Raw genomic sequence first — 26,729 nt, forward strand, 5'->3', positions numbered from 1 at the left:
ATGTAGTTGATGACTACATAGTTTGCACTGTAGTTATTGAGGTGTAAAACCTGAGTACTGTCTGATTCTCATTCCTGGTAGGAAATGGACATAGGTGATATTTCACTACCCTGGCAGAGCAGCAGAGTAGCGTTTCCACTTCCATTTACAAGACAGGAGTTTCCATTTTCAACAGAGACATTTCTGTTTGCAGGGGGGGAAGAAGCCTCCATTCTCACCAGTAGTGTCGTCGTCCACTGAGGCGAGGCGGTGTGTTAGAGCCATTTTACTGATGTTATATTCAGCTGTCTGAGTGAGAGCCAAGACTGCTCCAAATGTGGCACAGTGTCTGACAGTCAAGGAAAGCATGGCCACTAGGGACTCATTTTAATGTGACTGATCACTACATGATCACTAAGTTATCTGTGTTTTACGGGTAGAACCAGGAATAAAGTAGGGGTGGACGAGTAAGCAAACCCAGGCATAAAAGAGAGTCAGTTATAGAGTGCCTCCGTATGATTTATCTGCAGAAGGATAGCTGAAAGATAGTTGAATTCCTATCTATCGCCAGTGGTTGAGCAGAGGGGAAAATTGGCCTGACACTGACTTCATGGAAATGTGCTGTCGGTTCCCAGAACAGAGCTTCTTATGTGTGTTTTGAAGGAACTATGGAGTCATGCAGCTCTGATTTACTAAGAACAGCAAGCCCTGCGGAAGTGAAAACTCATTATGTGATGGAAACAAGTCCGGCAGGCTCTATCTGTGTTTATTACTTGGTTTCTATAGCAATATGATCATTAACAATATTCTTCAGTGGTTTCACGTTTAAAGGGATACTTCAGGATTTTGGCAATGAAGCCCCTTATCTACTTCCCCAAAGTCAGATCAACTCGTGGAAACCATTTTTATGTCCCTGCCTGCAGTTCGAAGGAAGTTGCTAACTAGCATTAGCGTGATTTCTGACTTTATTGTAACACACATGCTAGTAGATAACATAGAATGCCAGTCATTGCGCTAACACTAGTTAGCATTGGCTCGCAAAACTACCTCTAACTTCCATCCTACAGGATGCAGACACATAGAAATGGTATCCATGAGTTCATCTGACTCTGGGGAAGTAGACAAAGGGCTTCATTACCAAAATCCCGAAGTATCCCTTTAAGAGTCACTTACTCAATAAAGGCAGAACATTGGTACAAACATGTGCTGTTGTCGTAGTGTTGTAAAGTAGTGTTTCCCAACACTGGTCCTCCAGTGCCCCCAACAGTACACAGGTTTATTGTAGCCCTGGACAAACACACCTCATCACACTCATTGAGGGCTTGATGATTAGTTGACAAGTTGAATCAGGTGTGCTGGTCCAGGGTTACAGTAAAAATGTGTTTTGTTGGGGAAACTGGAGGACCAGGGTTGGGAAACACTGTTGTGAAGGATCCTTTTTTGCAGAGAGAACCAGTCCTTTCAATTCTCCCTGCACTGTGTGTATGTGGAGCACTGATAAGATGAAATGCTTTTAAATATACATTATGCTTTTCTTCCTTTAGTACAGCCTAAATGACTGTGGGTGGAAGCGCTTGACTGCAAGGACCAAAGCCAAATATCAGGCTTCTGGGGGATTAAAGCAACATAAACAACTGTATAGACACTGTTTTCCTTTACACAGTTTACACAGTGCTGGCGAGGAGGCTCGAGTCGAGTTTGTATGACTGGTGTTCATTCTTCTCCTGTTTGAGAGTCTTATTATTCTGTGCTGAGTGTGCTTGAGTGGCACTCATACAGTCCCTCCCGACCTTCTTAGATTAGGAGTCTGAGGACTTTCTTCTCTGTCTGTCTCTGTGAAAGGATGCCACCTTTTAGACAGAGAGTGTGTGTTCTGTTGTGCTACTGTATCAGTGTCTGTGTGCATAGGGTATGCAAGCTGTTTTTTTGTTTGCGTTGTGATGTGTGTGTGTGGGCTGTGTACAGGAACATGAGTCTATGTGGAGGTGTGTGTATGTGGGAGGATGTGTGTTATTGCTTGTGTGTTTGCATGCAAGGGCGTGTATGAGTGGGAATGTGTTAGGTACTTGCGGTTTGAGAGTGTGTAGCTTTGTGTGTTGAGTGTGTATATTTCCTGGCTATAAGGGGTGTTTGAGAGAGTAAAGCTGAGCTGAGCTGAGGCGGTCTGATCTGGTCATGGTGTATGTATTCAATCATGGGGCTGACTGTGTTTGGGGCTGGTGAAGTAGGCTGGGCCGTGGGAGATGAGGAGAGGCCCGCTGATGTCAGCCCTGCGGTATGCACTAGCTCACCAACAGGGCCCGCCACATTAATCTGAAAGCTGACCCCCACCCCGTTGTGCTTCTATTTCCAGGGCGTGAGCGGAATGTCCGTGGATGAGAAGCCTGAAGCCCCCATGTACGTGTATGAGTCGACGGTTCATTGTACCAATATCCTCCTGTGCCTGAACGACCAGCGGAAGCAGGATATCCTGTGCGATGTGACTGTCCTGGTGGAGGGCAAGGAGTTCCGCGGCCACCGGGCCGTGCTGGCCGCCTGCTCAGAATACTTCTTGCAGGCTCTGGTGGGACAGGCCGAGAATGACTTGGTCCTCAGCCTACCTGAGGAGGTATGTATCTACTGTATAACAATTGTGCTTAACCTCTATAACACCTACTGTATAACACATAGTATTAAGAACAACATCTTAGTTTCCACACCTGGTCAAACACAGTCAGACATTCACTCCAATCTGGTTCTTTGACTGTTTCATCATCAGCCTGTTTTTATCACTATTCACTTCATAACCTCTCAATCCAATATCAACTCTCTCTTTGCCATGAATGGTGTTGAGATGAATGGTGTCAGGGAGGATATGACATCCTAACAGTGTTTTAATTTAATCTGTGAGGTCTTACAGCTGACGAGGAGAGAGGGAGATGTGCTACTGTAGCGACGGTGCTAGTGAGACCATATAGAACCATGATTACAAATTATCACCTCTCCCTCCACTCTCAGCTCTCATCAGCTCCTCAGCTCTCTGTAGTAGGTAGCACTTTTCTCTGTGACTGACGCAATCTCCCTCATGCAGCCAACACTTTTCTTCCCCTTCCCAGCACTCCTGTCATTCCAACCTCACCCCTTCAGAACCCCCCAACCCTCACCACCCATAGATGTGTCATAGTGATAACAATTCTCCACTGACATATTGATGTCACACACTCACACATCACATACACACACTTGGCCCGCAAAACTGGGGCACGCACCACATGTGAAGGAGCTGTGTGGTTCCGAGCTGTGTGGGGTTGGAGCTAGCGTGCATTAATAATGTAATGCCTGTCCAAAGACTTTTACTGTTGCCTCGATAGCTAGAAAATAAGTCACCATCACTCCATCTCTGTGGAAGTCTCTCCTGAAAGATCAATCTGTTCCTGTCTTGTGTAAAATTAACATTGTGTGTTGAGTGAGATACTATGGGTTATTCCTGGGACTGGCTCTGTGACTATTCTCGGTTAAACCAGAAATAAAGTCTTGGGTAATTGGTCAGATGCTCGATTAAGTTCTGGGTCCATATGTGTATAGAGAAGAGATAGAACACGGATCGGAACCAGAATAAAGACCTCCATCCTCCCTCTTTGCAAGTTATAGGAAAGTCTATGGACCAAATGTCCCCTCCCTTTCCAAAATTCTAAAGACGCTAAAACCTGCGAAATTGTGATTTGTACAATTTACCAGAACTAATGCTGCTCGGTATCTCACCCATCCCGTTGTATCATGACAGATCTACGGTACCGTTTATGTTTACGTAGTCTGTCCATGAGAGATTACTCTGCGACACACCAAAGCAGGATCCCTTTCATTTACTCTTCCTGCGTTATGCATAATGCATGAGAGGTTGTGTGTTTCAGGTGTTGAAAGAGTCATGTTTCAGAAAGAGCCTGTTTCTTTAACTTCCCTGGGCTAGGGTGGGATGCTTGCGTCCCACCCTAGTCAACAGCCAGTGGAATCGCGTGGCGCGAAATACAAATACCTCAAAAATGCTATAACTTCAATTTCTCAAACATATGACTATTTTACACCATTTTAAAGACAAGACTCTCGTTAATCTAACCACATCGTCCGATTTCAAAAAGGCTTTACAGTGAAAGCAAAACATTAGATTATGTCAGGAGAGTACCCTGCCAAAAATAATCACACAGCCATTTTCAAAGCAAGCATATATGTCACAAAAACCAAAACCACAGCTAAATGCAGCACTAACCTTTGATGATCTTCATCAGATGACACTCCTAGGACATTATGTTATACAATACATGCATGTTTTGTTCAATCAAGTTCATATTTATATCAAAAACCAGCTTTTTACATTAGCATGTGATGTTCAGAACTAGCATACCCACCGCAAACTTTTACTAAATTACTCACGATAAACGTTCACAAAATACATAACAATTATTTTAAGAATTATAGATACAGAACTCCTTTATGCAATCGCGGTGTCAGATTTTAAAATAGCTTTTCGGCGAAAGCACATTTTGCAATATTCTGAGTGCATAGCCCGGCCATCACGGCTAGCTATTTTGACACCCACCAAGTTTGGGGCTTACCAAACTCAGAATTACTATTAGAAGAATTGGATTACCTTTGCTGTTCTTCGTCAGAATGCACTCCCAGGACTTCTACTTCAACAACAAATGTTGTTTTGGTTCCAAATAATCCATAGTTATATTCAAATAGCTCCGTTTTGTTCGTGCGTTCAAGTCACTATCCGAAGGGTGACGCGCGAGCGCATTTCGTGACAAAATGTTTCCAAATATTCCATTACCGTACTTCGAAGCATGTCAAACGCTGTTTAAAATAAATTTTTATGCTATTTTTCTTGTAAAATAGCGATAATATTCCAACCGGGCGATGATGTATTCATTCAAAGGCTGAAAGAAAGAAATTGAGAATTCTCATGAACGCGCATCTCCAATGTCACTGTCCCCAGGCTGACCCCTCACAAATTCTCCTGCTGTTCTTCGCCCAGAGACAGCAGACACCCCATTCCACTTTCTGGTGCCTTCTGAGAGCCAATGGAAGCCTTAGAAAATGTCACGTTACAGCAGAGATGCTGTATTTTCGATAGAGATGTGTAACAGTGTAGGTTCCGTCCCTCTCTTCGCCCCAACCTGGGCTCGAACCAGGGACCCTTGCACACGTCAACAACTGACACCCACGAAGCATCGTTACCCATCGCGCCACAAAAGCCGCGGCCCTTGCAACGCAAGGGGAAACCCTACTTCAAGTCTCAGAGCGAGTGACGTCACTGATTGAAATGCTATTAGCGCGCACCACCGCTAACTAACTAGCCATTTCACATCGGTTACAGATGCAACAGAAGGACAACAAATTGTCAGACAGGGCACTTCCTGTATGGATCTTCTCAGGTTTTGGCCTGCCATATGACTTCTGTTATACTCACAGACACCATTCAAACAGTTTTAGAAACTTTAGAGTGTTTTCTATCCAAATCTACTAATTATATGCATATTCTCGTTTCTGGGCAAGAGTAGTAACCAGTTTAAATTGGGTACGTTTTTTATCCGGCCGTGCAAATACTGCCCCCTAGCCCCAACAGGTTAAAGTAACTGTCCTGTGTTTCCAGGTTTCTATGAAATATGACCTATAATTCATTATAGTATGAGTTAAATAGTTTTCCTTCCAACTTTTTCTATTAAGTATCTTAAAAAGCAGCTTTTCTGTGTTGGAATGGTGTGGGCGTTCCTCAACTACAGAATGGTGTGGACAAACAACATTATTTGGGTATGAGTTAACAAAATATGAACTTTTAACATGCTTGTCCCTAAATAAACATTATCTTGAGTAAGTAGGGAAATATATTAGGTCTACTGTATAAACTGGGTTGTAAAGCAGTTATTAAATAGCTCCGTCTAAGAGACGGGTTGATGATGGTGATGGTGAGTCTGTCTGTTGGTGGGATGATATCAGTGTCCCAAATGGCACCCTATTCCTTATATAGTGCACTACTTTTGACCATTTAGCTAATTCAATTACTTCACCAATCAGTGTGGATAGAGCAGACAAGCTAGTTGTTTACATGCATGATGGAAAGACAAGTGTAGCCTATGGTGCAAGATGTGACTGAAATTTTGCTGGTGGGGAGAGAGCGAGAGAGGGTTGAGGAGGAGGCTTGAAGTGCTGTGCATCTTGTTATGACATGAATTATCTGAATTAGGTCCACAGAATTATACCTACAGAGGAGTGGCTTCTATGAAGGAACTTTGAATGTCCTTGCAGCTAGCTAGCTAACAAGCTTGAGCTAGCTATCTATGAAAAGCTTATGTGCAGAACGGCAACAGAACTAGAAACACGTCATAACTTTTTGTAGTTAATAAATCCAATGTGAAACGTGATAACTAAGCCTATAGTATCCTTAACTAGCATAGAAAAAAATGTATCCATTCTTCTCTAGCTAATTACAAATCTCTCTCCCTAGCTTCTGAATCATGATTGTAATATCAGTACACTAGCCTATGGTAATGTCAGTACAGTAGCCTATGGTAATGTCAGGACAGTAGCCTATGGGAATGTCAGGCCAGTAGCCTATGGTAATGTCAGGACAGTAGCCTATGGTAATGTCAGTACAGTAGCCTATGGGAATGTCAGGACAGTAGCCTATGGGAATGTCAGGCCAGTAGCCTATGGTAATGTCAGGACAGTAGCCTATGGTAATGTCAGTACAGTAGCCTATGGGAATGTCAGGACAGTAGCCTATGGTAATGTCAGTACAGTAGCCTATGGGAATATCAGGCCAGTAGCCTATGGTAATGTCAGGACAGTAGCCTATGGGAATGTCAGGCCAGTAGCCTATGGTAATGTCAGGACAGTAGCCTATGGTAATGTCAGTACAGTAGCCTATGGGAATGTCAGGACAGTAGCCTATGGGTATGTCAGTACAGTAGCCTATGGGTATGTCAGTACAGTAGCCTATGGGAATATCAGGAAGGTAGCCTATGGGTATGTCAGTACAGTAGCCTATGGTAATGTCAGTACAGTAGCCTATGGGAATGTCAGTACAGTAGCCTATGGGAATGTCAAGACGGTAGCCTATGGTAATGTCAGGACAGTAGCCTATGGTAATGTCAGGATGGTAGCCTATGGTAATGTCAGAATGGTAGCCTATGGTAATGTCAGTACGGTAGCCTATGGTAATGTCAGGATGGTAGCCTATGGTAATGTCAGGATGGTAGCCTATGGTAATGTCAGGACGGTAGCCTATGGTAATGTCAGGACGGTAGCCTATGGTAATGTCAGGATGGTAGCCTATGGTAATGTCAGGATGGTAGCCTATGGTAATGTCAGTACAGTAGCCTATGGTAATGTCAGTACAGTAGCCTATGGTACTGTAATGTCAGTACAGTAGCATATGCTTCAGAGGGAAAGGTAGCCTAAACACGCACACACACTGGCAAAGATTTTCAGCTTGCAGGCAGACACTGGAATACATTTCTGAGTGACAGAGTGAGGAACTAGAAAAAAATGCTAGAAAAACTTGAAAAAATAACAGTTCTGTTTCAAAATACTATGAATGACTTTCATTCCCGGTTCCTTGAAAAATGTCGTTATTTTCCTGTTTTTGGGCTCTGTTGCCTGAACCGGGCCCAAACCCCTGGTCAAAGTAGTGCACTATATAGGTAATAGGGTGCCATTTGGAACACCACCACTTTCTCTGTCCTGTCTATATCGGTCACTGTCCCGTAATGGAGGGAAGGTAATTTCATTGATATCATCTCTCAAGATTTAATGTCCTCTGTCACCGGTGTCTTTATTGTACAGTAGGTGACTCACAGGTGCTGACACATTTTTTGTCCTACTCAAGGATTTTTCTTTATTTGTACTATTTTCTACATTGTAGAATAATAGTGAGGACATCAAAACTATGAAATAACACAAATGGAATCATGTAGTAACCAAAAATGTGTGAAACAAATCAAAATATATTTTATATTTGAGATTCTTCAAAGTAGCCACCCTTTGTCTTGATGACAGCTTTGCACACTCTTGGCATTCTCTCAAACAGCTTCATGAGGAATGCTTTTCCAAGTCTTGAAGGAGTTCCCACATATGCTGAGCACTTGTTGGCTGCTTTTCCTTCACTCTGCGGTCCAACTCATCCCAAACCATCTCAATTTGGTTGAGGTCAGGTGATTGTGCAGGCCAGGACATCTCATGCAGCACTCCATCACTCTCCTTCTTGGTCAAATAGCCCTTACACAGCCTGGAGGTGTGTTTTGGGTCATTGTCCTGTTGAAAAACAAATGATAGTCCCACTAAGCGCAAACCAGATGGGATAGCATATCGCTGCAGAATGCTTTGGTAGCCATGCTGGTTAAGTGTGCCTTGATTTCTAAATAAATCACAGACAGTGTCACCAGCAAAGCACCCCCACACCATCACACCTCCTCCTGCGTGCTTCATGGTGAGAACCACACATGCGGAGATCATCCTTTCACCTACTCTGTGTCTCACAAAGACACAACGGTTGGAACCAAAAATCTCAGATTTCCACCGGTCTGATGTCCATTGCTCGTGTTTCTTGGCCCAAACAAGTCTCTTCTTCTCATTGGTGTCCTTTAGTAGTGGTTTCTTTGCAGCAATTTGACCACGAAGGCCTGATTCACGCAGTCTCCTCCGAACAGTTGATGTTGAAATGTGTCTGTTACTTGAACTCTGTGAAGTATTTATTTGGGCTGAAATCTGAGGTTAACTCACTTAACTCTAATGAACTTATCCTCTGCAGCAGAGGTAACTCTGGCTCTTCCTTTCCTGTGGCGGTCCTCATGAGAGCCAGTTTCATCATAGCGGTTGATTGTTTTTGCGACTGCACTTGAAGAAACTTGAAAAGTTCTTGAAATGTTCCAGATTGACTGACCTTCATATCTTAAAGTAATGATGGAATGTTATTTTGCTTTGTTTATTTGAGCAGTTCTTGCCATAATATGGACTTGGTCTTTTACTAAATAGGGCTATCTTCTGTATACCCAAGCTACCTTGTCACATCACAACTGATTGGCTCAAATGCATTAACAAGCAAAGAAATTCCACAAATTAACTTTTAACAAGGCAAACCTGTTAATTGAAATGCATTCCAGCTGACTACCTCATGAAGCTGGTTGAGAGAATGCCAAGAGTGTGCAATGATTTCATCAAGGCTACTTTGAAGAATCTAAAATCTAAAATATATTTTGATTTGTTTAACACTTTTTTGGTTACTACATGATTCCATGTGTTATTTCATAGTTTTTATATCTTCACTATTATTCTACAATGTAGAACATAGTAAAAATAAAGAAAAGCCCTTGAATGAGTTGGTGTGTCCAAACCTCTGAAACTTTTGGTACTGTATGTGCAACAAAGGGCAACTAACCAAGGGGGCCTCGATGATCACCAAGGATCAGGGAGAGAGGGGAAGAAAAGACACTGTAGATGAAATGTGAAACGAAGACAATCGCGGAGGCTATGATGCTATCCTCTATTCCCTCGGTTAGGGTTAGGTTTAGAATAAGGGTTTGGGTAAGGGTTAGGCTTAGGATAAAGGTTAGGGTTGGAGCTATGGTTAGGGTTATTAAATAGTTAGTTGAAATGTTACTGATAGTCTGTAGAAAGTCTGTAGAGCATCTACAGATGGACTGTCCAAATAAAGTGTTACCCAATGAAGTACCTTACTGTGATTGTTTTAAAATAAAATTGTAAAAAATGTACGAAAATAGCTTCTTTGCAAAGAGCAATTTCCCCAGTAAGAATTTTGCTAGGACTGTCTAAGAATGGTCTAAGTGGGGAGTGGAAATCTGAAAACAAGCTGTTATTGGCACAGTGGTTTGAAACTAGGAAAATCCTATTTTTGACTGCCCTGGGCCTTAAACCAAGAAGACGGAGGAAACAAACACTTGATCCCAGATCCAGACCATAGGCGGGAGGAGGAAGGAGGCCCCTTGCTTGACCTGTAGCCATATTTGACCTCTGGTTTACTCAGGATGCGTCGGGAATGGCAACATATCCACTATATAGTCCACTGCTTTTGACCAGGGCTCCAGGGAATAGGGTGCCATTAAGGATGCACATTCACTGTGATTCAGCAGAGGGGCAGTTGGTTCAAACCTCAAACCACCTCCTGTTTGTCAGATCCCTCAGTCATGACTCGTCTCAGACAAAAAAATGTAACTCTCTGCAGCAAAGAAAAAGAAAATACATCCACACCACTTTGATTGGTGTGATTTGACTGTCTGTAAATATAATGTTGAGGCCTGGTGTAGTGAGTGGAGATAGAGAGTGGCTGCCTCATGAGTGGATGCTGGTGAAACAGGGAAATGTAATGCGCCTTGAGAGGTTTAGTGTTGGTGAGTGACATCCCCCCACCCCCCCACCTCCACAGACACTTGATCAGGTCGGGACATGCAGAAGCCAGGCTAACTAATCTGAAGGACTCAGGGCAAGGTGGAAGCAGAACAGCAACAGCAGGGCTTGACACAAACAGAGAGCCCAACCAGGAGACTATCACACATTTACAGCTCATTAGACAGATGGCGGGAGGCGGGCGCATATCTTCAACTGTCTTCCCCCCACCGAAGTGGGGGGCAGGGTGCGAGAAGAAGGGAGAAGAGAGGAGAGAGAGAAAGAAGATAGAGGAGCAAGTGAGCTAGCGAAACCACCTAGTGTGACTGCTGTCGCTAATGCAGGGGGGGTCTTCTCTCCGCCAACACAAGGGCACAGTGGTCAGCGCTAATCTGACAGTAAGGATACAGGCTCTTTGTCTGCCGTTTGAGCAGGCTACTCTGAGAACCAGCGCATGTACATGTATCTCTCTCTGAGTCAACCAGCCAGCCAGCCAGGGAGACCCAGTGAGAGCCTACAGAATGTTGTCTGTGTGTTTATAGTAGCTGGATTTAACCCTCGAGACCCAAACAATTAACCACTGGCTGCCCTGTATTTTCAATGTCTCATCTCAGGTGCAGGGTGTATCAACAAGTGGACGGCCGTAATGTTCTGCCAGTTTGTATAGAAACATAGCAGGATACCATACAGCATCCTGAAGAATAAAGACAGGGACAGCGTGTAAAGTCAGAGCTGAGCATCCTCGTCGTAAAGTGGCAGGGTCATGTCCTCCCCAGTGTCTCGTCATGTACAGTAAACTACTGAAATACCAGAGGATTAGGAAGTACAGTATCTGGTTTACTCCCCACCGTCAGGGGAGGTTTACTTCACACCGTCAGGGGAGGTTTACTCCACACCATCAGGGGAGGTTTATTCCCCACCGTCATGGGAAGTTTACTCCACACCGTCAGGGGAGGTTTACTCCACACCGTCAGGGCCGGTTTACTCTCCACCGTCAGGGGAGGTTTACTCCACACCGTCAGGGGAGGTTTGTTTACTCCCCACCGTCAGGGGAAGTTTACTCCACACCATCAGGGGAAATTTACATCTACACCGTCAGGGCAGGTTTACTCCCCACCGTCAGGGGAGGTTTACTCCCCACCATCAGGGGAGGTTTACTCCACACCTTCAGGGGAGGTCTACTCCCCACCGTCAGGGGAGGTTTACTCCACACCATCAGGGGAGGTTTACTCCACACCGTCAGGGCAGGTTTACTCCACACCTTCAGGGGAGGTTTACTCCCCACCATCAGGGCAGGTTTACTCCCCACCATCAGGGCAGGTTTACTCCCCACCATCAGGGGAGGTTTACTCCACACCGTCAGGGCAGGTTTACTCCACACCTTCAGGGGAGGTTTACTCCCCACCGTCAGGGCAGGTTTACTCCACACCGTCAGGGCAGGTTTACTCCACACCTTCAGGGGAGGTTTACTCCCCACCGTCAGGGCAGGTTTACTCCCCACCGTCAGGGCAGGTTTACTCCACACCGTCAGGGGAGGTTTGTTTACTCCACACCGTCAGGGGAGGTTTGTTTACTCCCCACCGTCAGGGGAGGTTTACTCTACACCGTCAGGGCAGGTTTACTCCACACCATCAGGGGAGGTTTACTCTCCACCATCAGGGCAGGTTTACTCCACACCGTCAGGGGAGGTTTACTCCACACCGTCAGGGGAGGTTTACTCCCCACCGTCAGGGGAGGTTTACTCCCCACCGTCAGGGGAGGTTTACTCCACACCGTCAGGGGAGGTTTACTCCCCACCGTCAGGGCAGGTTTACTCCACACCGTCAGGGGAGGTTTGTTTACTCCACACCGTCAGGGGAGGTTTGTTTACTCCCCACCGTCAGGGGAGGTTTACTCCACACCTTCAGGGGAGGTTTACTCTACACCGTCAGAGGACGTTTACTCCCCACCATCAGGGCAGGTTTACTCCCCACCATAAGGGGAGGTTTGTTTACTCCACACCGTCAGGGCAGGTTTACTCCACACCATCAGGGGAGGTTTACTCTCCACCATCAGGGCAGGTTTACTCCACACCGTCAGGGGAGGTTTACTCCACACCGTCAGGGGAGGTTTACTCCACATCGTCAGGGGAGATTTACTCCCCACCATCAGGGGAGGTTTACTCCACACCGTCAGGGGAGGTTTACTCCACACCATCAGGGGAGGTTTACTCTACACCGTCAGAGGACGTTTACTCCCCACCATCAGGGGAGGTTTACTCTCCACCGCCAGGGCAGGTTTACTCCCCACCATCAGGGGAGGTTTGTTTACTCCACACTGTCAGGGCAGGTTTACTCCCCACCGTCAGGGGAGGTTTACTCCACACCATCAGGGTAGGTTTACTCTACACCGTCAGGGCAGGTTTACTCCCCACCGTCAGGGGAGGTTTACTCCCCACCATCAGGGGAGGTTTACTCCCCACCGTCAGGGGAGGTTTACTCCACACCTTCAGGGGAGGTTTACTCCCCACCATCAGGGGAGGTTTACTCCACACCGTCAGGGCAGGTTTACTCCACACCGTCAGGGGAGGTTTGTTTACTCCCCACCGTCAGGGGAGGTTTACTCCACACCGTCAGGGGAGGTTTACTCCCCACCGTCAGGGCAGGTTTACTCCACACCGTCAGGGGAGGTTTGTTTACTCCCCACCGTCAGGGCAGGTTTACTCCACACCGTCAGGGCAGGTTTACTCCACACCATCAGGGGAGGTTTACTCTCCACCATCAGGGCAGGTTTACTCCACACCGTCAGGGGAGGTTTACTCCACACCGTCAGGGGAGGTTTACTCCCCACCGTCAGGGGAGGTTTACTCCACACCATCAGGGGAGGTTTACTCCACACCGTCAGGGGAGGTTTACTCCCCACCGTCAGAGGACGTTTACTCCCCACCATCAGGGGAGGTTTACTCTCCACCATCAGGGCAGGTTTACTCCCCACCGTCAGGGGAGGTTTACTCCCCACCGTCAGGGCAGGTTTACTCCCCACCATAAGGGGAGGTTTGTTTACTCCACACCGTCAGGGCAGGTTTACTCCCCACCGTCAGGGGAGGTTTACTCCCCACCGTCAGGGCAGGTTTACTCCCCACCATAAGGGGAGGTTTATTTACTCCACACCGTCAGGGCAGGTTTACTCCCCACCGTCAGGGGAGGTTTACTCTCCACCATCAGGGCAGGTTTACTCCACACCGTCAGGGGAGGTTTACTCCACACCGTCAGGGGAGGTTTACTCCCCACCGTCAGGGGAGGTTTACTCCCCACCGTCAGGGGAGGTTTACTCCACACCGTCAGGGGAGGTTTACTCCCCACCGTCAGGGCAGGTTTACTCCACACCGTCAGGGGAGGTTTGTTTACTCCACACCGTCAGGGGAGGTTTACTCCACACCTTCAGGGGAGGTTTACTCTACACCGTCAGAGGACGTTTACTCCCCACCATCAGGGCAGGTTTACTCCCCACCATAAGGGGAGGTTTGTTTACTCCACACCGTCAGGGCAGGTTTACTCCACACCATCAGGGGAGGTTTACTCTCCACCATCAGGGCAGGTTTACTCCACACCGTCAGGGGAGGTTTACTCCACACCGTCAGGGGAGGTTTACTCCACACCGTCAGGGGAGGTTTACTCCCCACCATCAGGGGAGGTTTACTCCACACCGTCAGGGGAGGTTTACTCCACACCATCAGGGGAGGTTTACTCTACACCGTCAGAGGACGTTTACTCCCCACCATCAGGGGAGGTTTACTCTCCACCGCCAGGGCAGGTTTACTCCCCACCATCAGGGGAGGTTTGTTTACTCCACACTGTCAGGGCAGGTTTACTCCCCACCGTCAGGGGAGGTTTACTCCACACCATCAGGGGAGCTTTACTCTACACCGTCAGGGCAGGTTTACTCCCCACCGTCAGGGGAGGTTTACTCCCCACCATCAGGGGAGGTTTACTCCACACCTTCAGGGGAGGTTTACTCCCCACCATCAGGGGAGGTTTACTCCACACTGTCAGGGCAGGTTTACTCCACACCTCCAAGGGAGGTTTACTCCACACCGTCAGGGGAGGTTTACTCCCCACCGTCAGGGCAGGTTTACTCCACACCGTCAGGGGAGGTTTGTTTACTCCCCACCGTCAGGGGAGGTTTACTCTACACCGTCAGGGCAGGTTTACTCCACACCATCAGGGGAGGTTTACTCTCCACCATCAGGGCAGGTTTACTCCACACCGTCAGGGGAGGTTTACTCCACACCGTCAGGGGAGGTTTACTCCACACCATCAGGGGAGATTTACTCTACACCGTCAGAGGACGTTTACTCCCCACCATCAGGGGAGGTTTACTCTCCACCATCAGGGCAGGTTTACTCCCCACCGTCAGGGGAGGTTTACTCCCCACCGTCAGGGGAGGTTTACTCCCCACCGTCAGGGCAGGTTTACTCCCCACCATAAGGGGAGGTTTGTTTACTCCACACCGTCAGGGCAGGTTTACTCCCCACCGTCAGGGGAGGTTTACTCCCCACCGTCAGGGGAGGTTTACTCCACACCTTCAGGGGAGGTTTACTCCCCACCGTCAGGGCAGGTTTACTCTCCACCGTCAGGGCAGGTTTACTCCCCACCATCAGGGGAGGTTTACTCCACACCGTCAGAGGACGTTTACTCCCCACCATCAGGGGAGGTTTACTCTCCACCATCAGGGCAGGTTTACTCCACACCGTCAGGGGAGGTTTACTCTCCACCGTCAGGGCAGGTTTACTCCCCACCGTCAGGGGAGGATTTACTCCCCACCGTCAGGGCAGGTTTACTCCCCACCATCAGGGGAGGTTTGTTTACTCCACACCGTCAGGGCAGGTTTACTCCCCACCGTCAGGAGAGTTTTACTCCCCACCGTCAGGGCAGGTTTACTCCCCACCATCAGGGGAGGTTTACTCCACACCGTCAGGGGAGGTTTACTCCCCACCATCAGGGGAGGTTTACTCCCCACCGTCAGGGGAGGTTTACTCCACACCTTCAGGGGAGGTTTACTCCCCACCGTCAGGGGAGGTTTACTCCACACCTTCAGGGGAGGTTTACTCCCCACCATCAGGGGAGTTTTACTCCACACCTTCAGGGGAGGTTTACTCCCCACCATCAGGGGAGTTTTACTCCACACCGTCAGGGCAGGTTTACTCCCCACCATCAGGGGAGTTTTACTCCACACCGTCAGGGCAGGTTTACTCCACACCGTCAGGGGAGGTTTAGTCCCCACCGTCAGGGCAGGTTTACTCCCCACCGTCAGGGCAGGTTTACTCCACACCGTCAGGGGAGGTTTGTTTACTCCACACCGTCAGGGGAGGTTTGTTTACTCCCCACCGTCAGGGCAGGTTTACTCCCCACCATCAGGGGAGGTTTGTTTACTCCACACCGTCAGGGGAGGTTTACCCCCCACCATCAGGGGAGATTTACTCCACACCTTCAGGGGATGTTTACTCCACACCGTCAGGGGAGGTTTACTCCCCACCGTCAGGGGAGGTTTACTCCCCACCATCAGGGCAGGTTTACTCCACACCTTCAGGGGAGGTTTACTCCACACCTTCAGGGGATGTTTACTCCCCACCGTCAGGGGAGGTTTACTCCCCACCGTCAGGGGAGCTTTACTCCCCACCGTCAGGGCAGGTTTACTCCCCACCATCAGGGGAGGTTTACTCCACACCGTCAGAGGACGTTTACTCCCCACCATCAGGGGAGGTTTACTCTCCACCATCAGGGCAGGTTTACTCCACACCGTCAGGGGAGGTTTACTCTCCACCGTCAGGGCAGGTTTACTCCCCACCGTCAGGGGAGGTTTACTCCACACCTTCAGGGGAGGTTTACTCCCCACCGTCAGGGCAGGTTTACTCCCCACCGTCAGGGCAGGTTTACTCCACACCGTCAGGGGAGGTTTAGTCCCCACCGTCAGGGCAGGTTTACTCCACACCGTCAGGGGAGGTTTGTTTACTCCACACCGTCAGGGGAGGTTTGTTTACTCCCCACCGTCAGGGCAGGTTTACTCCCCACCATCAGGGGAGGTTTGTTTACTCCACACCGTCAGGGCAGGTTTACTCCCCACCATCAGGGGAGGTTTACTCCACACCGTCAGGGGAGGTTTACTCCCCACCATCAGGGGAGGTTTACTCCCCACCGTCAGGGCAGGTTTACTCCACACCGTCAGGGGAGGTTTAGTCCCCACCGTCAGGGCAGGTTTACTCCACACCGTCAGGGGAGGTTTACTCCCCACCGTCAGGGGATGTTTACTCCACACCGTCAGGGCAGGTTTACTCCACACCGTCAGGGGAGGTTTAGTCCCCACCGTCAGGGCAGGTTTACTCCACACCGTCAGGGGAGGTTTGTTTACTCCACACCGTCAGGGTAGGTTTGTTTACTCCCCACCGTCAGGGGAGACTTACTCCCCACCGTCAGGGCAGGTTTACTCCCCACCATCTGGGGAGGTTTGTTTACTCCACACCGTCAGGGGAGGTTTGTTTACTCCACACCTTCAGGGGATATTTACTCCACACCTTCAGGGGAGGTTTACTCCACACCTTCAGGGGAGGTTTACTCCACACCTTCAGGGGATGTTTACTCCACACCGTCAGGGGAGGTTTACTCCCCACCGTCAGGGGAGGTTTACTCCCCACCGTCAGGGGAGGTTTGTTTACTCCACACCGTCAGGGGAGGTTTGTTTACTCCCCACCGTCAGGGGAGGTTTACTCCCCACCGTCAGGGCAGGTTTACTCCCCACCATCAGGGGAGGTTTGTTTACTCCACACCGTCAGGGGAGGTTTGTTTACTCCACACCTTCAGGGGATGTTTACTCCACACCTTCAGGGGAGGTTTACTCCCCACCATCAGGGCAGGTTTACTCCCCACCATCAGGGGAGGTTTACTCCACACCTTCAGGGGATGTTTACTCCACACCGTCAGGGGAGGTTTACTCCCCACCGTCAGGGGATGTTTACTCCCCACCGTCAGGGGATGTTTACTCCACACCTTCAGGGGAGGTTTACTCCACACCGTCAGGGGAGGTTTACTCCCCACCGTCAGGGGAGGTTTACTCCACACCTTCAGGGGAGGTTTACTCCCCACCGTCAGGGCAGGTTTACTCCCCACCGTCAGGGCAGGTTTACTCCCCACCATCAGGGGACGTTTACTCCACACCGTCAGGGGAGGTTTACTCTCCACCATCAGGGCAGGTTTACTCCCCACCGTCAGGGCAGGTTTACTCTCCACCGTCAGGGCAGTACTCCCCACCGTCAGGGGAGGTTTACTCCCCACCGTCAGGGCAGGTTTACTCCCCACCATCAGGGGAGGTTTGTTTACTCCACACCGTCAGGGCAGGTTTACTCCCCACCGTCAGGGGAGTTTTACTCCCCACCGTCAGGGGAGTTTTACTCCCCACCGTCAGGGGTGGTTTACTCCACACCTTCAGGGGAGGTTTACTCCCCATCGTCAGGGCAGGTTTACTCCACCCCGTCAGGGGAGGTTTACTACACACCGTCAGGGGAGGTTTACTCCCCACCATCAGGGGAGGTTTACTCCCCACCGTCAGGGGAGGTTTACTCCACACCTTCAGGGGAGGTTTACTCCACACCGTCAGGGCAGGTATACTCCACACCGTCAGGGGAGGTTTAGTCCCCACCGTCAGGGCAGGTTTACTCCACACCGTCAGGGGAGGTTTACTCCCCACCGTCAGGGGATGTTTACTCCACACCGTCAGGGCAGGTTTACTCCACACCGTCAGGGGAGGTTTAGTCCCCACCGTCAGGGCAGGTTTACTCCACACCGTCAGGGGAGGTTTGTTTACTCCACACCGTCAGTGGAGGTTTGTTTACTCCCCACCGTCAGGGGAGGTTTACTCCCCACCGTCAGGGCAGGTTTACTCCCCACCATCAGGGGAGGTTTGTTTACTCCACACCGTCAGGGGAGGTTTGTTTACTCCACACCTTCAGAGGATGTTTACTCCACACCTTCAGGGGAGGTTTACTCCCCACCATCAGGGCAGGTTTACTCCCCACCATCAGGGGAGGTTTACTCCACACCTTCAGGGGATGTTTACTCCACACCGTCAGGGGAGGTTTACTCCCCACCGTCAGGGGAGGTTTACTCCCCACCGTCAGGGGAGGTTTGTTTACTCCACACCGTCAGGGGAGGTTTGTTTACTCCCCACCGTCAGGGGAGGTTTACTCCCCACCGTCAGGGCAGGTTTACTCCCCACCATCAGGGGAGGTTTGTTTACTCCACACCGTCAGGGGAGGTTTGTTTACTCCACACCTTCAGGGGATGTTTACTCCACACCTTCAGGGGAGGTTTACTCCCCACCATCAGGGCAGGTTTACTCCCCACCATCAGGGGAGGTTTACTCCACACCGTCAGGGGAGGTTTACTCCACACCTTCAGGGGAGGTTTACTCCACACCTTCAGGGGAGGTTTACTCCACACCGTCAGGGGAGGTTTACTCCCCACCGTCAGGGGAGGTTTACTCCACACCTTCAGGGGAGGTTTACTCCACACCGTCAGGGGATGTTTACTCCACACCTTCAGGGGAGGTTTACTCCCCACCGTCAGGGGAGGTTTACTCCACACCGTCAGGGGAGGTTTACTCCACACCGTCAGGGGAGGTTTACTCCACACCTTCAGGGGAGGTTTACTCCACACCGTCAGGGGAGGTTTACTCCACACCTTCAGGGCAGGTTTACTCCCCACCATCAGGGGAGGTTTACTCCCCACCGTCAGGGGATGTTTACTCCACACCGTCAGGGGAGGTTTACTCCACACCTTCAGGGGAGGTTTACTCCACACCTTCAGGGGAGATTTAGAAAACGTCTCACGTGTCCCAGTGTTTACTGGTGTCTTACTGTGGAAAAAAAACATTTTGTTCCTTTGCCATTCATACACATTAGCTGTCAAATTTACTGTAAATTACTTCTATTTCCCTCGTTTATTTATTGGCATAATTGACTTTAATGGCTTTAAGTTGAACGCTTGGCTGTACTGCAGCGAGTCATTGTCCCTGTGCTTCCTCCTCCACCTCTCTTTTCTCTCCTACGAGGAATGACGATGGCAGCCAACCCTCCATACAGTACCTCCATCCATTAGCGCTATGCTGTGACTCATCAGCATCGAGGCTCCTCGTCATGCGCCTTTCAATACGGAGGTTAATGTCAGGTTACTCAGCAGATCTGATATTAAAATGTCTAGCTTGTAGTCCATCTCCTCTGGAGAGACTATCTCTCTTCTGGCTTGGCAGCGTGCCGTCCGGGGAAGCACTTCATTGTCATGCTATGCAATGTCCTCATTAGGATACATGACATTCAGGAATTCACTGAAGTACATTTGCATGAATTAGCCGTCTCTACTACAGAGTGGAGCGGACAGAGGGAGGCCTCAGAGAGAGAGCTCAGTGAGGGAGAGAGACTGGAGGAAGACAGAGGGGGATGTCAGAGAGAGAGAGAGAGAGAGAGAGAGAGAGAGAGAGAGAGATAGCAATGGAGGGAGAAAGAAGGGGGGTGATAGTATTCCACACTGTCTGTTTATGAAAGGATATTGGGCAGACTTCCTAAAAACAGGGTTCTGCTATGCACTCTTGCTATAATGTCCTGCTCTGTAATGGTACCGCCTCGTCACCAGTCCATAGAAACATAGCAGGCCTGACCCACCCGGTCCACAAGCCCATATTAGCATAAAATTCCCCAGTTCTATCACCTTGATTAAATTGTCCCTTTGTGTTAACTCCTACAATAAGTGTTGCTAACGTCCTGAAACGCTTCATACAGTATGTCAACGAAAATCCAGTAATGACCAGGAAATGTGCTTTATATCCACCACCTTTCCCATCTTTCCCTCTTGCCCTTTTTTCCCTCACACCTTCTCTCTCTCTATCTCTGTCTCTCTCTCTCTCTCTCTCTCTCTTTCTTTTGCTGTCTTTCTCCGGATCCCTCACGTTTGCCTTCATTATGCAACTGTGCTGGTTGTAACACTAGTGTAATCACATATGGTCGAGGGCATTGGTGAAAAAACTACCCAATTGTCATACTTGAGTAAAAGTAAAGATACCTTCATAGAAAATGACTCAATTAAAAGTGAAAGTCAACAGAAAAATACTACTTGAGTAAAAGTTTTAAATATACTTAAGAATCAAAAGTAAATGTAAGTGCTCAAATATACTTAAGTAACAAAAGATAAAATCTATTCAAATTCCTTATGTTAAGAAAACCAGACGGCACCATTTTTTAAAATGTTTTTTTTTACGGATAGCCAGAGGCACACTCCAACACTCAGACATAATTTACTAACTAAGCATTTGTGTTTAGTGAGTCCACCAGATCAGAGGCAGTAGGGATGGCCAGGGATGTTCTCTTGATATGTGTGTGAATTGGACAATTTTCCTGTTCTGCTAAGCATTAAAAATGTAACAAGTACTTTTGGGTGTCAGGGAAAATGTATGGAGTAAAAAGTACATTATTTTCTTCAGGAATGTAGTGAAGTAAAAGTAAAAGTTGTCAAAAATATAAATAGTAAATTAAAGATGGAAATAGATCCAGGGAACGCTCAGCACTTTTCCCCCAGCAGCCCAGCGCAGCTCTGGAAAGTCTGTTTATCAGCAGCCCTGGATGGTGCTGGCCCAGCTGACCAGCCTCATTTAAGCCCAGACCACTTTCATCTTTACCTGGTTGTGTAAAAGAAAGGGAGGGGTGGATAAATGAGACCAGTGGGTGGCAGTTAGTAGTCACCTGGCCCTGCCTCACTTCTGGTTTGGGGCACTGCTCTCTCTCTCTCTTTCTCTCTCTCTCGAGGTGTGTGTGTGTGTGAGTGTGTGAGTGTGTGAGAGTGTGTGAGTGTGTGTGTGTGAGTGTGTGTGAGTGTGTGAGTGTGAGTGAGTGAGTGTGTGTGTGTGAGTGTGTGTGAGTGAGTGAGTGAGTGAGTGAGTGAGTGAGTGAGTGTGTGTGAGTGTGTGTGAGTGAGTGTGTGAGTGTGTGAGTGTGTGTGTGTGAGTGTGTGTGAGTGTGAGTGAGTGAGTGTGTGTGTGTGTGAGTGTGAGTGAGTGAGTGAGTGAGTGAGTGAGTGAGTGAGTGTGTGTGAGTGAGTGTGTGTGGCCGAGTGGTTCTGCAGCGTCATAATAGAGGTGGTGTTCATCAGTAGCAGAGTCCAGTCTAGGGAGTAGCCTAACATTAATATTATTGTTGTGTTATCAGGCAACCACAGAATTACAAAAATACTATCCTTATAGGATTACAATTTCTAAATGTTGTGTATTTAAACCCCATTTAGAATAATCCCTCCAACAAAATCGACACAACATACATCCCAGTGATTTCACTCCTGCTATGAATAATTCATATTACCTAACATTTTCCCCTCTCGGCCTATATTTGCTTTTCCTCGTAAACACTGTCCGGTTGTTTTTCCATATGGAAAAATCCACAAAGCAAATGTTGGTGGTTTTCGAGTTTGATTTCTGAGGAGGGAAAATCCTGTTTTGCTAGCAGGGTGCCTGGCACTGAGCATGGGAGTGCAGAGCTGCCGTACAGCCTCTACTGCTACGGTTCACACACACACACAGAGAGAGAGAGAGAGAGAGAGAGAGAGAGGGGAGAGAGAGAGAGAGAGAGAGAGAGAGAGAGAGGAGAGAGAGAGAGAGAGAGGGGAGAGAGAGAGAGAGAGAGAGAGGAGAGAGAGAGAGAGAGAGAGAGAGACAGAGAGAGAGAGAGAGAGAGATAGAGAGAGACAGAGAGAGAGAGAGAGAGAGAGAGAGAGAGAGAGAGACAGAGACAGAGACAGAGAGAGAGAGAGAGAGAGACAGAGACAGAGACAGAGACAGAGAGAGAGAGAGAGGAGAGAGAGAGAGAGAGAGAGAGAGAGAGAGAGAGAGAGAGAGAGAGAGAGAGAGAGAGAGACAGAGACAGAGACAGAGACAGAGACAGAGACAGAGACAGAGACAGAGACAGAGAGAGAGACAGAGAGAGACAGAGAGAGAGAGAGAGAGAGAGACAGAGACAGAGACAGAGACAGAGACAGAGACAGAGAGTACCATTACATCTAGAACAGTGGTCACCAATCTTTTCTGAGTCAAGATCACTTTCTAAGTCAAAATGCAAGCTGAGATCTACTGCTTTAGAAAAAAATTATTCAGGCCCTAAAAAACGTAAGCCTATGCAACATTAACCTATTAAAAACAGATCTGTAGCAATGAGGTTTGTAGTAGCCTATATACCCAATGCATTATCACGGCATATTGGCTATTATATTTATAATTATATTTAAAAAATGAAGGTATATAATCACACTTGTAATAGATCATTTGATGTATTAGTTTTGAGGCACAGCTGAGTGAGCATAATAATTAGCTTTATATTTTATTTTACTGGAATGATGGCTTGCATCTGATGGTCAGTCTGAGGGGGGGGGGGTTAGCAGCGGTGAGGTTGCCTCCTACCTGACTCATCATCCCTCCGCTCTTCCTCCCTCCGTTGAGAAAAGGGAACACAGTCTTCCAGCGGATGGCGAAACTCAAGTCGCACCACATTATTTCTGCCTCATGCACCAATTCATGTTGTTAATCCGATGTCCAGATAAAGGGAAATATTCCTCGATATAAAAAAGAAACAAGCTGCTAATAATAACAACACAAGCTTATCCAAACACTTTGCTGAAGTCATTCATTACAGCTGCAGCGCTGGTTGTAGCGTTTTATGGCTTATAAAAGTTTTGAACAACGTGTTGACAGTGCTGAATAACAACTTAAACATGAACTTAATCATAAAAACAGCAGCTCTTTGCTGTGTTTGTTGAGTCTCTCTCTAGTCAAAAGTTTTGAAATCTTACAGCATCAATATTGTGCGCTTAAGGCTTATTTTAACAGTCTATGGCTCCAGGGCACAGGGCAGACACGGTGATCTGAGCTATCTGATTGGCCAGCCATAGGCCTGTAGGTGCACCTGATTTGCTCTCTGGGCCTTCTGGGTCAGCGGAGTTATAACTTCAGACATGAAATGGTTCAAAATTGGAACACTTTGCCTTCCCAGCACTAGGGCTGCTGAGTCAAGTGCACCTACCGCCAACATCACGAAACAAATAAAAAAATAGGAACGCTTCATCGTTGTTTTTTGTACCTAAATGTTTGGTGATCGACTAGGAATGCCTCGTGATCGACGGGTTGGATACCACTGACCTAATGACCTAACGACCTAGAGGAATTCATCTTGTGTTGTTACTCCCACAAATGGGCAGCAAAACAACCAGTAAACACTGGGCTCTTTCTCCCTGCTCATTAAAAACACACTGTGAGAGCCCGTTAATTAAGTCTTGTACCGGGGACTTTACATCGCTCAGGCAAAGAAAAGTGGATAGCCTCGTAATTGCATCGTGAGCACACCTTGCTTTGTGTGTGGTTTGTGATGGTATTCATTGAGCAAGCATCTAACAGGGGAACATTCTTCATCAGAGACTGTTGTCAAACTGTGCTGTGTCCTACTGTTGCCTGAGAAAGGGGTGTGTCTCTCAATAAAGAGCTTTCCTCTACACACACCAAACATAATGGTATTAAACAGTTAGCTAGCCTGGCTCCTTTCTCTTGTCTCTCACATCCTCTCTCTCTATCACTCTCTCTCTCTTTCTCCCTCCCTCCCGTTTTCTCTTTCTCCCTCCCTCCCTCCCTCCCATTCTCTCACTTTCCCTCCCTCCCTCCCCCCTCCCTCCCTCCCTCCATTCTCTCTCTCTCTCTCTCTCTCTCTCTCTCTCTCTCTTCAGTAACAACAGTAGTAGAGGGCAGGTTTCTATAATTATCCAGCATTAAGTCTAAATTGAAGGATTCCCTCTCTCTTATCCTAGGTTACGCCACATGGCTGCAATAATGATAAGCCGCAGTCTTACAAACTATTTGGCTTCACAGGCACTTAAAGAGGGGCTGCAGGGGACTGACACAGAAAGTGAGGCAGCAGCAGTAGCAGCAGGAGGAGCTGCAATCCATATGGTCCTATGGTCTATATGCAGTCTGTGTTGACAACAAAGGCTTCCTGTACATCAACACAACACAACACAGGGGTGGGTGGGAGCCGCCGGGGAGGGTGATAGGTCACCGCAGGGCAGACAGACTGTGGTAGCCCAGTGAAATGTCAGTATGTCAAAAGGGTCTTTGTAATGAAAACGGGCTGGACACCCAACCTGCCGCCTACCAACCAGCCCAGCACCACTGGGTTTTATTTACTGGCTTTTTACAATGTTCGGTGCTGACCTGATAAAAGATTAACTTAGTACTTTACAGTGTTTGTTTGTGGTCATTAGAGCTGTCAGGTTGTCTCACCACACTCCAAGGGCTCAGAACAATGGCAGTGCTGATGGTAATGCTGGCAATTTCCCTGTTTTTTCGCAGGTCACTGCCAGGGGATTCGCCCCATTGTTGCAGTTTGCCTACACTGCTAAGCTGTTACTCAGCAGAGAAAACATCCAGGAGGTCATCCGCTGTGCCGAATTCCTGCGCGTGCACAACCTGGAGGACTCGTGCTTTCGCTTCCTGGAGGCCCAGCTCCGCAGTGAGGAGGATGGCCTGCTGCTGTGCCACAAGGTGGCGCCGGCCGAGGGCAACCACAAGACCGAGGACGAGAACATGCAGTCTGAGACGACAACAAAGGCAGCCTCCCCCCGCGCACGCCGACGCTCTGAAGCCCTTTCCTCCTTGCGGCGCGCCCCGGACAAGGACCGGCTACCCGTGGCGGTGCCCAGTGACTTCAGCAACGTACGACTGGACTTCGACAGACACGGAGCATCCGACCTCCCCCGCTGCCCCAAATACAGGAAATACCAGTGGGCCTGCAACAAGCACAATAACGACACCTCCTCACACACCAGTACCTCAGGTTTACCAAGCACATTATTATTAAAGGAGACCAGCGGTGGCATCAGCGGCGGGGCGGTCCGGGGTCAGAGCATGTCGCCGGTGGCAGACATCAAAGTGGAGCCGCGGGCAGAGGAAGAGGCCATCTCGTTGTGCCTGTCAGGGGACGAGCAGGGCGACCTGGACAAGGAGACAGGCATGGAGATGGACAGTGTCCCAGTGTTGTCCGCCTCCTCCGCCAAGAGAAGCAAGTCCCCCACCTGCCTCCGCGCCTTCTTCAAAAAAGGAGCAGACCTGCCGGGTCTGCCCAACGTGTCGCAGCAGCTATTTGCCAACAGACTCGCCAGCGTCTGTCCCGAAGACAAAGGAACCACTCTGGGAGATCACAAAACAAAAGTCTTCAGGCCTCTTATTGCTGGGGAGCTGGGCCTGTCTGTTACATCCCTGAAGGAGGTAGATGGCTTCCCTCTGAGGCTCTCGTCGCGAAAGTCCACCTCCTGCGACGGCGTCTGCAAACAGGAAGTGGAGCTGGACCGCCGCAGTGTCATCTTTTCCTCCTCAGGGGCCTGTGACCGTCTGGGCTCCCCGGCGCATTCCTACCCCGGCGGGAACTCTTTGGAGATGGAGCTCTCGGAGCACACGCCAATGGGCCTGTGGGCTGGTGCCAGCCAGTCCCTTCCCAGCTCCCAGACCTACTCCCCGAGCAGTGCCCCCTCCCTCGCCTCCGCCACCACCGAGCCCCCGCCGGTCCTCTGTCGACCGCTGCCAAACACCAGCTGCCCAGTGCCAATCAAGGTGTGCTCGCGCTCTCCGCCCCCTGAGACCCGCACGCGGACCTCCAGCTCCTGCTCCTCCTACTCCTACGCGGAGGACGGGAGCGGCGGCTCACCCTGCAGCCTGCCCCAGTTTGAGTTCTCCTCCTCGCCGTGCTCCAACGTGGCGCTCCGCCTCGCCGCCGACCAGCAGGAACAGGGCGTGATGGGGGGGGACACCCTCTTCAACCAGGTCCGCCCCAAGATCAAGTGCGAGCAATCGTATGGCACCAACTCCAGTGACGAGTCGGGATCCTTCTCCGAGGGTGACAGCGAGTCGTGCCGAGTCGATCAAGGGCGAGAGGTGAGTAACTTTGACACTATCACACTCTTCTCTCATGACGTACACAATGCCTCGTACTCTCAGTTCCACCTTGGTGACTAATCATCATCATCTCACACTGACCTACATAGAGATCTTTTTAAATGACAACCATACAGTGCATATACATTTTTCTAATTCATTATTTTACACAATATAATATAACAGCACTGGTAAACCATGGTTGACCAACTCGCTGACCAAAAAGGCTGACCTTTATCCCATCATAAGAAGGTTCATTTCCATTCTAGTATTGTAATTCCTAATTCTATGGGGACCTAGCTCTCCAGGACTGCATTAATAGTCATTAGATTAGATCATCATGTAATTGAAGGCGGGAGTATTTTCACTAAAAGATTTACAGCACACCATGAACA

At 48.8% G+C, this 26,729-nt stretch overlaps 1 protein-coding gene across 3 annotated transcripts in view; it reads left to right on the forward strand.

Annotated features, from left to right (window-relative positions):
- LOC115174915 (transcription regulator protein BACH2) overlaps positions 1-26,729 on the forward strand; it is a 108,206-nt gene that overhangs the window by 66,558 nt on the left and 14,919 nt on the right. For all 3 annotated transcript variants that reach the window (XM_029733935.1, XM_029733934.1, XM_029733936.1), the window contains exons 2-3: positions 2,333-2,587; positions 24,757-26,334. In XM_029733935.1, coding sequence (XP_029589795.1) covers positions 2,345-2,587; positions 24,757-26,334 — 1,821 coding nt within the window. In that variant the 5' untranslated portion in view covers positions 2,333-2,344. The remainder of the gene's footprint in view (positions 1-2,332; positions 2,588-24,756; positions 26,335-26,729) is intronic.

This window comes from Salmo trutta, chromosome 35 (assembly GCF_901001165.1).
Source record: "Salmo trutta chromosome 35, fSalTru1.1, whole genome shotgun sequence".
In the NCBI taxonomy this organism is placed as follows: domain Eukaryota; kingdom Metazoa; phylum Chordata; class Actinopteri; order Salmoniformes; family Salmonidae; genus Salmo; species Salmo trutta.